The sequence below is a fragment of the Podarcis raffonei genome, chromosome 13, assembly GCF_027172205.1.
Source record: "Podarcis raffonei isolate rPodRaf1 chromosome 13, rPodRaf1.pri, whole genome shotgun sequence".
In the NCBI taxonomy this organism is placed as follows: domain Eukaryota; kingdom Metazoa; phylum Chordata; class Lepidosauria; order Squamata; family Lacertidae; genus Podarcis; species Podarcis raffonei.
In genome coordinates this window covers 18,452,095-18,464,913 of record NC_070614.1, presented here as the reverse complement: position 1 = coordinate 18,464,913, position 12,819 = coordinate 18,452,095, and the positions used below count along the sequence as shown (strand labels likewise).

Here is a 12,819-nt window from a genome sequence, read left to right as displayed (position 1 = left end):
TGGAAAAAAAGGTGCGACTTATATTCAGGCCAATACAGTAGATGGATTGTGTGCAAGGCTGTGTCCAGTAGTTCTCTCTGGGCAATTATTCCAGGCTGCCTGTAGGCTCTGTTTAGTTAACAGAAAGCTGGGGATTCTGGATTCTCTGGCAGGCAGAGGCTAGCGGATTAATGGGATCTGGCAGCCAGGTATATCCAGATCTCTCTGCTAATATAATGAAGTTCATTGCCAAGGTTATCAGATGTCGCTGTTCTGAAGTGCTGGATGCTGCTCGTACTTCCCAGCAGTCCCGCTTTCCTCCCATCTCATTCTAAATCCCAGAAATTGAATTAAGTGGTTTTCATGTTGGCCTTCAAATCACAAGAAGGGCCCTTCAGACCAAACACCTATCCGGTCCAGCACCCTCTTCTCCCAGTGGCCAACCTGATGCCTATGGGAAGCCTGTCAGCAGGACAGGAGCAAAAGGGGAAGAGCGATAGGTCGGTGGTAGAGCATCTTCGTTGCATATAGAAGGTCTGAGCTTTTAACCCTCGGCATCTCCAGAAAGGGCTGGGAGAGACCCCAATCTGAAATCCTGCTAGTCTTGGTCAACATTGCTGAGCTAGATAGACCAGGGGTCTGACTCCATAAAGCATTTTCCCCACTTGTGATTCCCAATAATTGCTATTTGGAGGCATTACTGCATCCAATCCTGGTGTTATAGCTTAATAATAATAATAATAATAATAATAATAATAATAATAATAATATATTATTTATACCCCGCCCATCTGGCTGGGTCCCCCCAGCCACTCTGGGCGGCTTCCAAAAAAACACTAAAATACAATAACCTATTAAACATTAAAAGCTTCCCTAAACAGGGCTGCCTTTAGATGTCTTCTAAAAGTTTGGTAGTTATTTTTCTCTTTGACATCTGGTGGAAGGGCGTTCCGCAGGGCGGGCGCCACTACTGAGAAGGCCCTCTGCCTGGTTCCCTGTAACTTGGCTTCCCGCAGCGAGGGAACCACCAGAAGGCCCTCGGCGCTGGACCTCAGTGTCTGGGTGGGAGTGGAGACACTCCTTCAGGTATACTGGACCGAGGCCGTTTAGGACTTTAAAGGTCAGCACCAACACTTTGAATTGTGCTCGGAAACGTACTGGGAGCCTGTGTAGGTCTTTCAAGACCGGTGTTATATGGTCTCGGTGGCCGCTCCCAGTCACCAATCTAGCTGCCGCATTCTCTAGCAGGTGAACTTCCTTGTTCTATAGAACTTCTCATTGGGTAGGTACTTGAAAGCTTGACCTCACTTGGTCCAGCTTAGCTGATGAAATGCTGGCCTTGAACTGACCCAGTAAAAGAGGTTACTTTATCTATTTCTCATCTCTTCTTTCTCAGAGGCCTGGCTCAGATGTAACAGGAAACCCCAGTTGCCTGCTATGCGAATGAGTCTCCCGCAAATTTATGCTGCTCCCCTTTCCCCTCCCCATCTCCTTTTCTGCATGTCAGAGGAGGGGACCTAACATTTATATAGCATCACAAAATGTCACAGCTTTTGTTCAAACATCTTTATTGGAGGCCTTCAACACACTTGGAGGCTGTGTGGGAGCCAAGAACCAACCTAATTCCCACCTCCCAGACTAGTACACGGATCAGAACATCATTAACCAATACTCTTCTCAAAAAATCTTACCCAAATGCATGTTTGGGATGAAAAGCACTTAGAAATCCATACACTGAGATGAATCATGTATTTAATGACGTATTTTGTGCTACGTATTCAAAGACAATTTTTTTGTACGGATTTTAAAAAGCAGCCCAGATTACTGCAGAAATGGGAGGGAAAGGATTTTTGAATGAACATGTGTGAAATTAACATGGACTGGAGTTAGATTGGTCTATCCATAGGGAAAGTCTAAGGAGATGTGAATGGTCATTGGGAGCCGTGAACCTTGGGTTCTCCTCTTGCTGGGACCTGCTCTAACATGCTGCTTCCTGGCCTTTGCACCCTCTGCTTTTCCCCGCAGAAGATGCAGCAGTGAAAGGACGTCTGGTTGAGTGCCTGGAGACTATACTCAACAAGGCCCAGGAGCCACCCAAGTCCAAGAAGGTCCAGCACTCCAATGCCAAGAATGCTATCCTCTTTGAAGCTATCAGTCTCATCATCCACTACGACAGGTGAGCACCTCACCCTTGTTTGTTCTTCCTTAGCACAGAGACCCTTTAAATCAGATGGTGGGGGGAAATGGCTAGTGCTTTTCCAAAGATATCTCACTGTGCAAGTGTCTCAGTGGTCCTTGGCAGCCTTTAGATGGCAGCACCAGGGCAAAACCAGAGAGGGGAAGGGGCAGGTATGTGAAAAGCTACATTTTACCATATGCGGTGGACGTGTAGAGCGGCTAAGGGATTTTGAGAGATGATTTATAATGAGATAAAGAAAATATTTAAGGCAACTCTCCCCAAAAGCACAGAAACTTTTCTTCTAGGGATAACTGGGACAGATGTGCCCCAAAAATCAGTCAAATTAATTTTAATAGGCAACAACTGCAGCGAGAATGCTAGATGCGCAAAACTGGTGAAACGAGGCTGCATCTAACTAAAGAACATAGGCAGCTGAAATTGATGGAATATGCAGAATTAGCAAGCTTAACTAGTAAAATTAGAGATCAAGATAAGGCAGTGTTTAAGGAGGATTGGAAAATGTATGTAGATTAAAAATCAATGTAAACATGTTAAAATGCAAGTAGGTTTTGAGTAAGAACAGTAGTAAAATATATATCTGAGAACATGATGGAGGAATTAAGGCATAGAATAATTATGATATGCATCTATGGCCTTTCCCCAAACTGGGGGACATATCTGGTTGATTTGGGAAGTGTGCAGTCAGCCGCTGAGCTCCGCTGGGATGTCCCTCCTGCCATGCTCAGATGGGGCTTAACTTTGTTGACCCACAGCGAACCCAACCTGTTGGTGCGGGCATGTAATCAACTCGGCCAGTTCCTACAGCATCGGGAAACCAACCTCCGATACCTGGCCCTCGAGAGCATGTGCACCCTGGCCAGCTCTGAATTCTCCCACGAGGCCGTCAAGACCCACATTGAGACCGTCATCAACGCCCTCAAGGTCAGAACCCATTGAAGGCACGGGCAGAGCAGATGGGCGAGGTAGCTTGCACGCAGAATGAGATTGAAGGGCTGAGAGAGTGTGGTCTCCCGAAATCCTCTCCCCGTGTGTTGGTGGTGAAATTTGGAGGGGGGGGGAGAGATTTCACTGGGTATTCCCCATTGGGCGATGGAGTCTGCCAACATCTCAAGGGCCACAGCCTCCCATCCTTGGACTGAGGAGCATAGCAGGGAATGAGCCGCTGGAAAGCAATGGAGCATCACTTCAGCCTGGTACCACCTGCATGCTCTTCCTGCTCACCTCATCCTATCCAACTGCTGGTTGTTATAGTGGGCTTGCAGAAGATGCTCCGTTTGTAAGTGTGAAAGCCAACCGGGGCAAGACGGGGGTTATGCCGCAGGCAAGAACTTGCTGGTCTCACACTCCCGGCCTCTTTTTCCCAGACGGAGAGGGACGTGAGTGTGCGCCAGCGGGCTGCCGATCTCCTCTACGCCATGTGCGACCGCACCAACGCCAAGCAGATCGTCTCGGAGATGCTCAGCTACCTGGAAACGGCAGATTACTCTATCCGCGAGGAGATTGTGAGTGGGTTTTTCAGCTCGTGGGAAAGAGAGCTGTTTCTTCATCTAGGTAGATTTCTGTGAAACAGCAAGAGGGGAAGGAAGGCCAGGAGTTTCCAAATCCTCTTAGAGGAATTTGGCGTGCAGGGTGGCCCTACTGTTGGGCAGAGCAGGGCAGCTGCCTCAGTTGGCATATGATGGAAATTTGGAGGGAGGCGACAGTGGCAGCCTTCTGGCTGTTTGCACTGAGATCTCCCAACCACTAGCCATTCCCTTTCATTGGAGAACAGAAATGTGTATGCTTGACTGCATAGGAAGATGTTTCCTCTTTGCCAGTGTTGAAGTTATATTCAGCTGTCGTTCTAATCGGCTTCTGTATGTGGAATGGTGGGGCGGAGAAGGGGGGACAGCACCATCAGCATCAAGGTGTCGGGTCAGCCTTGCTGGTACTGAAGAGTGGCCCCTAGCGGCTTAAAGCCTGATAGGAACTGGCAGGGCAATATTTCATTTTCCATATCTCCTAGGTGCTGAAGGTGGCTATCCTTGCTGAGAAATACGCAGTGGACTACAGCTGGTATGTGGACACCATCCTCAATCTGATCCGTATCGCCGGGGACTATGTGAGCGAGGAGGTCTGGTACCGCGTCATCCAGATCGTCATCAACCGAGACGACGTCCAAGGCTATGCTGCCAAGACGGTCTTTGAGGTGGGTGGGGTTGGTCACAGTCATTGACCGTTTCTTCTTTGCCTGCCCTGTTGCTCTGGGGAGAAGCCTTCGCTTCCCTCTATATTGTTGGACTACAACTCCCAATAGCCACAGCCAGCATATGGCCAGCGGTCAGGCATGATGGGGGTTGGAGTCCAACAGCATCCGAAGGGCCACAGTTTCCCCAAGTGCTGCTTGCTCTGTGGGTGAGATGCGTGTCCACCTGCCTCGCTAAAGGGCTGCTAATTGATACAAAACGGCCCGAGAGGAATTCTGCAAATCTAGGTGAGTTGATTTTGCAATATTAATAAAGTGTCTGTCACAAAGGCTACATCTAGATGTATCTGTCAAATACAGCAGGGGGGGGGGCGCAGTTCCAAGACCTATAAACACAAGGAACAGCCAATCAGCTCTGTGCAAACCAGTCTTTGTCACAAACTGCAGAGGAGGGAGAGAAGTTTGCCCTAAGCTCAGTCCTGGGGAGATGGCAGTCCATGTGTCACAAGCTGTGATGAATGCACTTCTACAGCAGGCTCATCACTGAATTTATGTACAGGCAGAGACCGTTTTAAGCATGTCCAATATGTGCACGACTGCGCCTCAAACCTGGAAGCGACCTGAAAATGTCACAAAAGGGGGCAATAACCTGTAGCTGTAATAACCTGCAATTTCATAAGAGTATGTATTTAAAGTAGATGAATAAATGAACAAATTAAATTAATTTGGATATGCAGAAGATATTAAGAATAAATGTAAGGAATCGCAGACAGAGGGGGAAGGAAGCCAAGTTTTGAAATGTTAAAATGACTGTAAATTTTTTGAAATGTATAAACCTGAAAATCATACATATTAAAAAGGGGGGGCAGGGACTGAATGGGGTGCTTGCAGCCTTTTTCAATGGTGTTCCAAGTATGCACAGTTTCACTTAAACGCATGGTGCCTTGGAATGCAACCCCCACATAAATTGGGAGTTGCCTGCGCATCTCGATTCAGCCACAGTTCTTTCTGGGTTAGAGACCCAGAATGAACCTAAAAGAGCCTGAGGCAATTGCGGTGTTAGTCCTCTTGAGACACATCAGGAAAAGGGCTAAACAGAGTTCTAGAAGACCTCTCTTTAAATCATGGCCTGATGGTCGCATGGGATCCTGAATGGGAGCTTATTCCCCCCCCCCTTCCTCCCTACAGCACATTACAGATCTCCTTTATTTTCCATAGGCCCTACAGGCTCCCGCCTGCCACGAGAACATGGTCAAAGTTGGCGGCTACATCCTAGGGGAGTTTGGGAACCTCATCGCTGGAGATCCTCGCTCAAGGTTGGGAACTGTGGGAGGAAGGGATGTGGGCAGTGCCTAGGAGAGGGACCCACTAGCCCACCTTATCGGTGACAGATTCTTTCCCTCCCTCCACCGATCCTCAAAACAGCTCTGAGTGAGATGCCTCCTCAAGGCCATTCAGTGGGCTGGTTCTCTCCAATCCCTGTGGCAGCGACCCTGGAGTTCTCAACCCTGGAAGCCCTTATTTTACCATTCCAGTGGGCGTTAGGCCAAGCATGTCAGGGAGAAGACAAGGCTAGGACTCCGGCATGTAGATTCTTTTGGAAGGTGGAATTTATATTTAACTTTTTTTTTTTTTTGGTACGATCCTTCAAACACGTGAGCCTCCACCTGCAGTCTGAAATGAATGGTACAGCCCAGGGACAGCTTAGCATCCTCACAGAGAACTAGGGCTTAGTTCTGTTTGCAGAGGCTCGTCCCCTTCTTTTCTTAGCTTGGTGAGGCATGTTAGCATGCCTTGCTTCAGATCCCCTTCCCTTTGCTATGCTGACTTGGAGTGGGGCAGCTAAAAATGGTGCCCCCCTCAACCCTTGCCTCCTTCCTGTATACCTGAAGGAGCATCTCCACCCACATCATTCAGCCCAGACACTGAGGTCCAGCACCGAGGGCCTTCTGGCGGTTCCCTCACTGCACAAAGTGAAACTACAGGGAACCAGACAGAAAGCCTTTTCGGTAGTCACACCTGCCCTGCAGAATGCCCTCCTGGCAGATGTTAAAAACTATATAATTTTTCGTAGGCATCTGAAGGCCAGCCCTATTTCAGAGTGCTTTTAACGTTTGATTTTGTCGTTTTGTTGTTATTTTTCCTGTATTTTTGTTGGAAGCCGCCCAGTGTGGCTGGGGCCCAGTCAGATGGGCAGGGTATTAGAAAGAAAGTATAATACAGTGGTACCTTGGTTCTCAAACTTAATCTGTTCCGGGAGTCCGTTCGACTCCCAAAATGGTTTGAAAAACAAGGAGCGGCTTCTGATTGGCTGCAGGAGCTTCCTGCACTCAATTGGAAGCTGCGGCGGACGTTCAGCTTCTGAAAAATGTTCACAAACTGGAACACTCACTTCCGGGTTTGCAGTATTTGGGAGCTGATTTGTTTGGGAGCCAAGCCGTTTGAGAACCAAGGTACCAATGCATTACCTTCCTTCCTTCCTTCCTTCCTTCCTTCCTTCCTTCCTTCCTTCCTTCTTTCCCCTCCTCCAGCCCTCTGGTGCAGTTCAACCTCCTGCACTCCAAGTTCCACCTCTGCAGCGTCTCCACCCGGGCTCTGCTCCTCTCCACCTACATCAAGTTCATCAACCTCTTCCCGGAGACCAAGGGCACCATCCAGGAAGTGCTGCGCTCCGACAGCCAGATCCGCAACGCCGACGTGGAGCTGCAGCAGCGGGCGGTTGAGTACCTCAAGCTCAGCTCCATCGCCAGCACCGATGTCTTGGTGAGGGGGAAACTGGGAATGTTGCGAGAGGCGGGTGGGCTGGTAGCTGAGTGAGCCATTCATCTCGGGGAGACTGGGTTGGGGAAGAGAGTTGGCTGATCTGAAAGAGAAACTGGTTGCAGCTGCATCAAATAAGGGGAGACGTAAGGCTTCGATCTGTGAATTGAAATCAGCTCTTGGGATTTTTTTTGTGCTGCGCCAGAAGCCCATTTCTGCCCCTTCACCATAGGCCACAATGGGGAGCCAGGAATAGGAACCTGCCTTGTATACCAAGGTCAGACCTCTGTTTTCCCTGCCTACGCTGACTATACTGGTTGGCGGCAGCTTTCCAGGATTTCAGCAAGTTTCAACAACTGGGAGGTGGTAGGGATTGAACCTGGAATCTTCTGTACGCAAAGCGGAGGCTTTGCTGCTGAGCCACAGCTCCCTTTCCAAATCCCATCGGCCCCAGACTGTGTGACCCAGTGATCAGGGTGTATGGGAGTTGTAGTCCAACAACATTGGGTGGGCCATACGTCTGCCACGCATGAAGGAATGTAACCCTTGAGCCGAAAAGGGCTCTGGGACCTTTGAGGATTCCAGCATTTTGCCTCTCTGAAGTTTTTTGTAAGATCTGCCTTTTCCGAGAGGAATTGTATGGGCTTTTAAAACTTTAGCTTCTGTTTGCTTGTTTTGGGCACTGGGTTTTATTGTTTCTGCTGCATTTAAAAACAAAACTGGATGCTGGCAAGAGAACTGTGGTTATGGGGCAGAATAGAAGTGTCATGAATGAAAAAGTTGTTGGCATCCGCCCGTCTTTGGGGGTGAAGTCAAAACTATTGGAGAGTTACAGCGCCTGCTGTGGCTGTTTTGTTGCGGCTGGGGCAGATGAAGGCGTCCAGTTGTGCTGCTGCAGATGCACCACGGCGTTTCTTCTTTCTGTGCTCCACCCAGCAGTCATTCCTCCTCCGATCACTGCTGACTGTCTTGCCTCCAGGCACTGTGGTTGACTGGAGGGGATTCCCACATAGTGGGGTTGGTGTTGCCAGCCTTCATATCACATTTGCAGACACCCTTTGTAGCACAGAGTTGGCCTGCCAATGGGCCTGAAGCCAGCTCCCCCTAGAGCACGTCCTTGGGAATCCTGCCACCTTTCCATTCTGCGGACATAACCAAGCCGTAAATGAAAAGCAGACGAATAACTTGTCATTTGAACCCTTCTCCATCTCCCCAACTCCGCCCCTTAGGCAACGGTGCTGGAGGAGATGCCTCCATTCCCTGAGCGCGAGTCCTCCATCCTGGCTAAGCTCAAGAAGAAGAAGGGCCCCGGAGCTGGCAGCGAGCTGGACGACGGCAAGAAGGACCCCAACTCCGAAATCAATGGGGGCATGGAACCCTCAGCCAGCACTGCCGTGAGTGCCAAAGAGAGGGAGGGTCTGGGGCTTGGAGACTTGGGGTGTCCCCTGGCAAGAAAAGGGTGCCTTGTGTGTGGTGGAGACCTGGGCTCTTTGGAGAAGGGAGGTCTCTGGAGTCAAAGCCCAGGGCGAGAACCATTTACCAAAAAGCCTGTGGTGCTGTAAAGCGGGAAGGGAAGTGGGTGGGTGGATTCTGCAACGGCTGACAAATTCCATTGAGAATTTCTCGGCTTGTTGCCAGATCTGCCAACCAGGAGAAATGCAGTTGTGATGCCTCAAGCTGGTTGGTGTCCTGGCGCTGCCATGCACACAGTGCACCTGTCTTCCCTCCCCTTGGGCCTTGCCCAAAAGATAAAATACAAATCTGAGAGGTGGGCAGCAGGGATGGATACTGGATAGAGTTATAGAGATCTAGAGATTAGAATTAGTGAAGAAATGCAGATTTGTAAATTAGAAAAGGTAAAGAAATAATAGGTATAGAAAACTGAATTAGTAAAAGGCAGCACCGAGAGGCTTGTCCCTTCCCCGCAGAAATGAGGAGGTGTTAATGAAACTGATGTAAGAATGTGTCCAATTTGCACAATTATTCCAATTGCAGAATTTGTTTTTTTCTGGACACATTTTAGTGCAGGAGTAGAGAGAAAGCATGCTCCCACAGCGCAGGGCCCGGTGCCTTTTCCTCTGCCCCCAAGGTAGGTACCAGGGTTCATGGGTTCAGTTCTCAAGGCAGGTGCATGGAAGGACCTTTACCTTGGCTTCTCCCTCCCTCCCGCTTCCCCGCAGTCAACGCCATCCCCCTCTGCCGACCTCCTCGGCCTCCGGGCAACCCCAGCAGCTGCCTCCGGCGTCCCATCCAGTGCTGGCAACCTTTTAGTGGACGTCTTCTCGGATAGCCCCTCATCCGCAACCGGCCTTGTGTCTGGCGCAGAAGATAACTTCCTGAGGTGAGGGGGCCCTGGTGGGATGTGGGCACAGGCTTTTCTGGCCCTCTGCTTTCTCAGGGGAACTGGGCCGTGGTGCTGCGGCGAGTAACGGTGGGCTCCTGTAGACACAAGGCCCACTGAATGCTCTCTCTGTCAAAAGAGTGCAAGCCAGAGTGGCTGGGGAAACTCAGCCAGATGGGCGGGGTATAAATAATAAATAAATTATTATTATTATTATTATTATTATTATTATTATTATTATTATTATTATTTATTCTGGAGGAAAGGAACTCACTCACAGAATGGGGATATAGGGCCTTTCCCGTTGCCAGGAATAGTAACTCTGATCCACGGCTAGGTCTGAAAGTCGAGAAGAAGCCTGGCCTGGTATCTGGTCCTGTGTTTCAGAAGGGATGGTGTGGATTTCCCCCGCGTTCATGTTTGCTTTGGGCAGGCTAGATGGGTTTCAAGGGTGCTTGTTTCCAAGATGGTGGGGATCTTATGAGCTTTCTCTGTCCTTTGGGAGAGGGGCATGTGTTAGTCCTCGTGGCCTTGTCTTGTTCTCTGTTTCTTTGCCCTCTTTTGTGTGTGTGTGTATATATCTCTCTCTCTTTCTGTCTGCTGCCTCTTGGGAATGGTTCTCTCTTTCTCTCTCTTTCTCTCTCTCTTGCTCTGCCTTGGACGAAGCAGTGACTTGGAGGCTCCTCCCGAGAGTCCTTCATCCCTCTTGGTGGAGGCTGTCCTGCCTGCAGAGTAAGGGGCTGAAACACTCTCTCTGCCAATACTGCCCACCCTGCTATTTACCCCCGCCTCCCCAACCTCCTCAGGGGCACCTCTCAATGAGTCCCGGTTCTCTGTTAGGACTCCCATCAGCTGAAAGGAGGAGAGGGCATCTAGCAATTTTTAAAAAACCACCTGTGTGTTTGATTACACTTCAGTTCTCTGTGAAAGGAGAAGGATGATGGAAGTTGAAATGATGTTCTGTGACAGGGATGGAGAACCTTGGGTCTTTCAGGACCCCAACTTCCATCAGCCCAGGCGTCATGGCCAATGGGAGTTGAAGCCCAGCTGCTGGGAATGACAGGCAGGAAGAGCACTGCTTGGGGGCGTCACTGTAGCATCTGGTTGACCACTGAGAGAACAGGATGCCGGACTGTGATGGGCTTTTGGTCTGAGCAGGGCTCTTATTCCTTGTCCGGTGCTGTGTCAGCAAAAGAGCCTTAGTTCAGCTCAAGCTCCTTCTCCTTGCCTTCAAAGCCACCCGCCTCCCGACCTTGTTGTCCCGCCCGCAATCTCTCTCCACCCCCCATATCACGATGCATCTCTGCCAGTGATCTTCGGTCTTCTGGCTCCGCCACCCTCCATCATCTGAACATCAGTGCCTCCGTCCTTTCTCGCCTGCAGCGGCATCCCAGAACACCTGCCTGACACCACCTTTCTTGCCTGCTATGAAACCCGCACCACCCCCTCGTCCCCCACGTCACGCTGTAACTAAGCCTACGCACATGCAGCCGAAACAACTGCATACTGCCTCCCTGTCCTCTTGTTTCTCCTCTGGGTGGAATTTCAAGATTGGATGCTCCTTGGGGCAGGGACCCTCTGCTCTTGTGTTCCAAAGTGCCATGGACACAGATGGTTCCAAGCAAGCAGATAGGTGGAGGTGGCTGTGGAACAGAAGCAAACAGCCCAAAGGGAATGTCTCTTTCCTGACATGAGTGTCGCCCCTGGGGCCTCTAGACTGCAAAGGCCAGAGAGGCCATTTCATCCTGGGGCTGTTGACGAATTGGGAGTTACTTTTAACTGCCTTAAGCCTTTCACATCCTTCATGTGAGCGAGGACCACAGGGACTAGGGGGTGGAGGCCCAAGGCTAGAATTTCATGCTTCTTTGAAAAAGCAGGTGGGTTCAAGCCACTGGTGGCCAGATCTCCTGGACTATCAGTGGCAGCAGTGTGGGAAGTTGGTGCAGATGTAGGTCCTACCACAAAGGAGTCGTGGGTTCCCTTGGGGTGGCAGGTGCCTCTGAGTCAAGGAATGCAGAGTTGGGTTTCTTGGGCTTTGAGGGGAAGGTGAGCTTCTTAGCAGGTCAGGGCACCTAAATTGCTTGCAGACGTGATTTTTGGAAGAAGAGTCTGCCTGTGCGTAAAGTCACTCACTTGGATGGCTTTAAAAGAGGATTAGACAAAATCACGGAGGATAAGGCCAGCAGTGGCTGCTGACCCTGAGGGAGGCAGCGTGCTTTTGGAAACCAGCTGCTAGGAATCGCAGGTAGGGAGAGCGCTGCCGTATTGGGCCCTGCTGCTTGCAGGTTCCCGTAGGAACCTGCTTGGCCACTGGGGAACCAGGATGCAAGACTGTGATGGTCTCATCTGGTGGGCTCTCCTTTATGTCTATCTTAGCAAAGGTGGTAAGGTAAAGGGACCCCTGACCATTAGGTCCAGTCGTGACCGACTCTGGGGTTGCGGCGCTCATCTCACTTTATTGGCTGAGGGAGCCGGCGTACAGCTTCCAGGTCATGTGGCCAGCATGACTAAGCCGCTTCTGGAGAACCAGAGCAGCGCACGGAAATGCCGTTTACCTTCCCGCCGGAGCGGTACCTATTTATCTACTTGCACTTTGACATGCTTTTGAACTGCTAGGTTGGCAGGAGCAGGGACCGAGCAACGGGAGCTCACCCCGTCGCAGGGATTCAAACGGCCGACCTTCTGATTGGCAAGTCCTAGTCTCTGTGGTTTAACCCACAGTGTCATGCGTGTCCCTAGCAAAGGTGATAACGATGCAAATACATTTTGCTCTTGTCCTTTTAGCGCAGGTGTGTGTGGGAAAACTTTGCCCCCTGCCTCAGTTGTTGCTAAACCACCCCCAGCAGGCATAGCCAATGGGATGATGGACATAGCAGTTCAGCCACAACTGGAGAATTAAGGTTCCCAACCTTTTCTTTTAGAAGCTACTTAGGAACAGTGCCTGGTCCTTCCGCTGCCTCCTCACCTGCTATGTTGCATGCTGGCTTGGTGTCTATATATTTGTGTGCGTGTGTGTTTGTTCTCTGCCTCCTTCTGGTACTAACCTGGTGCTGTGCCCTGGTGACTCAACTTTTCTGCTCTCTCTTTCTCTCTCTTCCCCACCCCTGCCAACCGCTGGTCCCCTTTGCTATGGCCTTTGCCACCACCTTCAGCTCAGGGGCTGCCGCATCTGTCTCTGAGGACCCCGCTTTGCCTATTGCTGAGGCCGATGAACTGCTTCACAAGTAAGATCCTGCAGCGGGGCTGTGGCTCCCAGAGGCTGGGGCTGTGGGTGGCGGCGGCAGCAGACTGGAAATCTCTTTCCCCTTGGCGCAAGAAGCTCTGGTTCACCATCCTGATCCCATCTGTGCTGTT

The 12,819-nt window shown here is 50.4% G+C and overlaps 1 protein-coding gene across 7 annotated transcripts in view; it reads left to right on the top strand.

Annotated features, from left to right (window-relative positions):
* AP2A1 (adaptor related protein complex 2 subunit alpha 1) overlaps positions 1 to 12,819 on the top strand; it is a 37,671-nt gene that overhangs the window by 15,941 nt on the left and 8,911 nt on the right. Inside the window, exons 8-17 of one of the 7 annotated variants that reach the window (XM_053362508.1) lie at positions 2,008 to 2,155; positions 2,932 to 3,100; positions 3,544 to 3,681; positions 4,185 to 4,367; positions 5,583 to 5,680; positions 6,896 to 7,127; positions 8,354 to 8,518; positions 9,148 to 9,213; positions 9,305 to 9,465; positions 12,618 to 12,689. In XM_053362508.1, coding sequence (XP_053218483.1) covers positions 2,008 to 2,155; positions 2,932 to 3,100; positions 3,544 to 3,681; positions 4,185 to 4,367; positions 5,583 to 5,680; positions 6,896 to 7,127; positions 8,354 to 8,518; positions 9,148 to 9,213; positions 9,305 to 9,465; positions 12,618 to 12,689 — 1,432 coding nt within the window. Of the gene's footprint in view, positions 1 to 2,004; positions 2,156 to 2,931; positions 3,101 to 3,543; positions 3,682 to 4,184; positions 4,368 to 5,582; positions 5,681 to 6,895; positions 7,128 to 8,353; positions 8,519 to 9,147; positions 9,214 to 9,304; positions 9,466 to 12,617; positions 12,690 to 12,819 lie in introns of all 7 variants that reach the window. The other 6 variants (XM_053362507.1, XM_053362510.1, XM_053362511.1 and 3 more) reach the window with 6 other exon arrangements.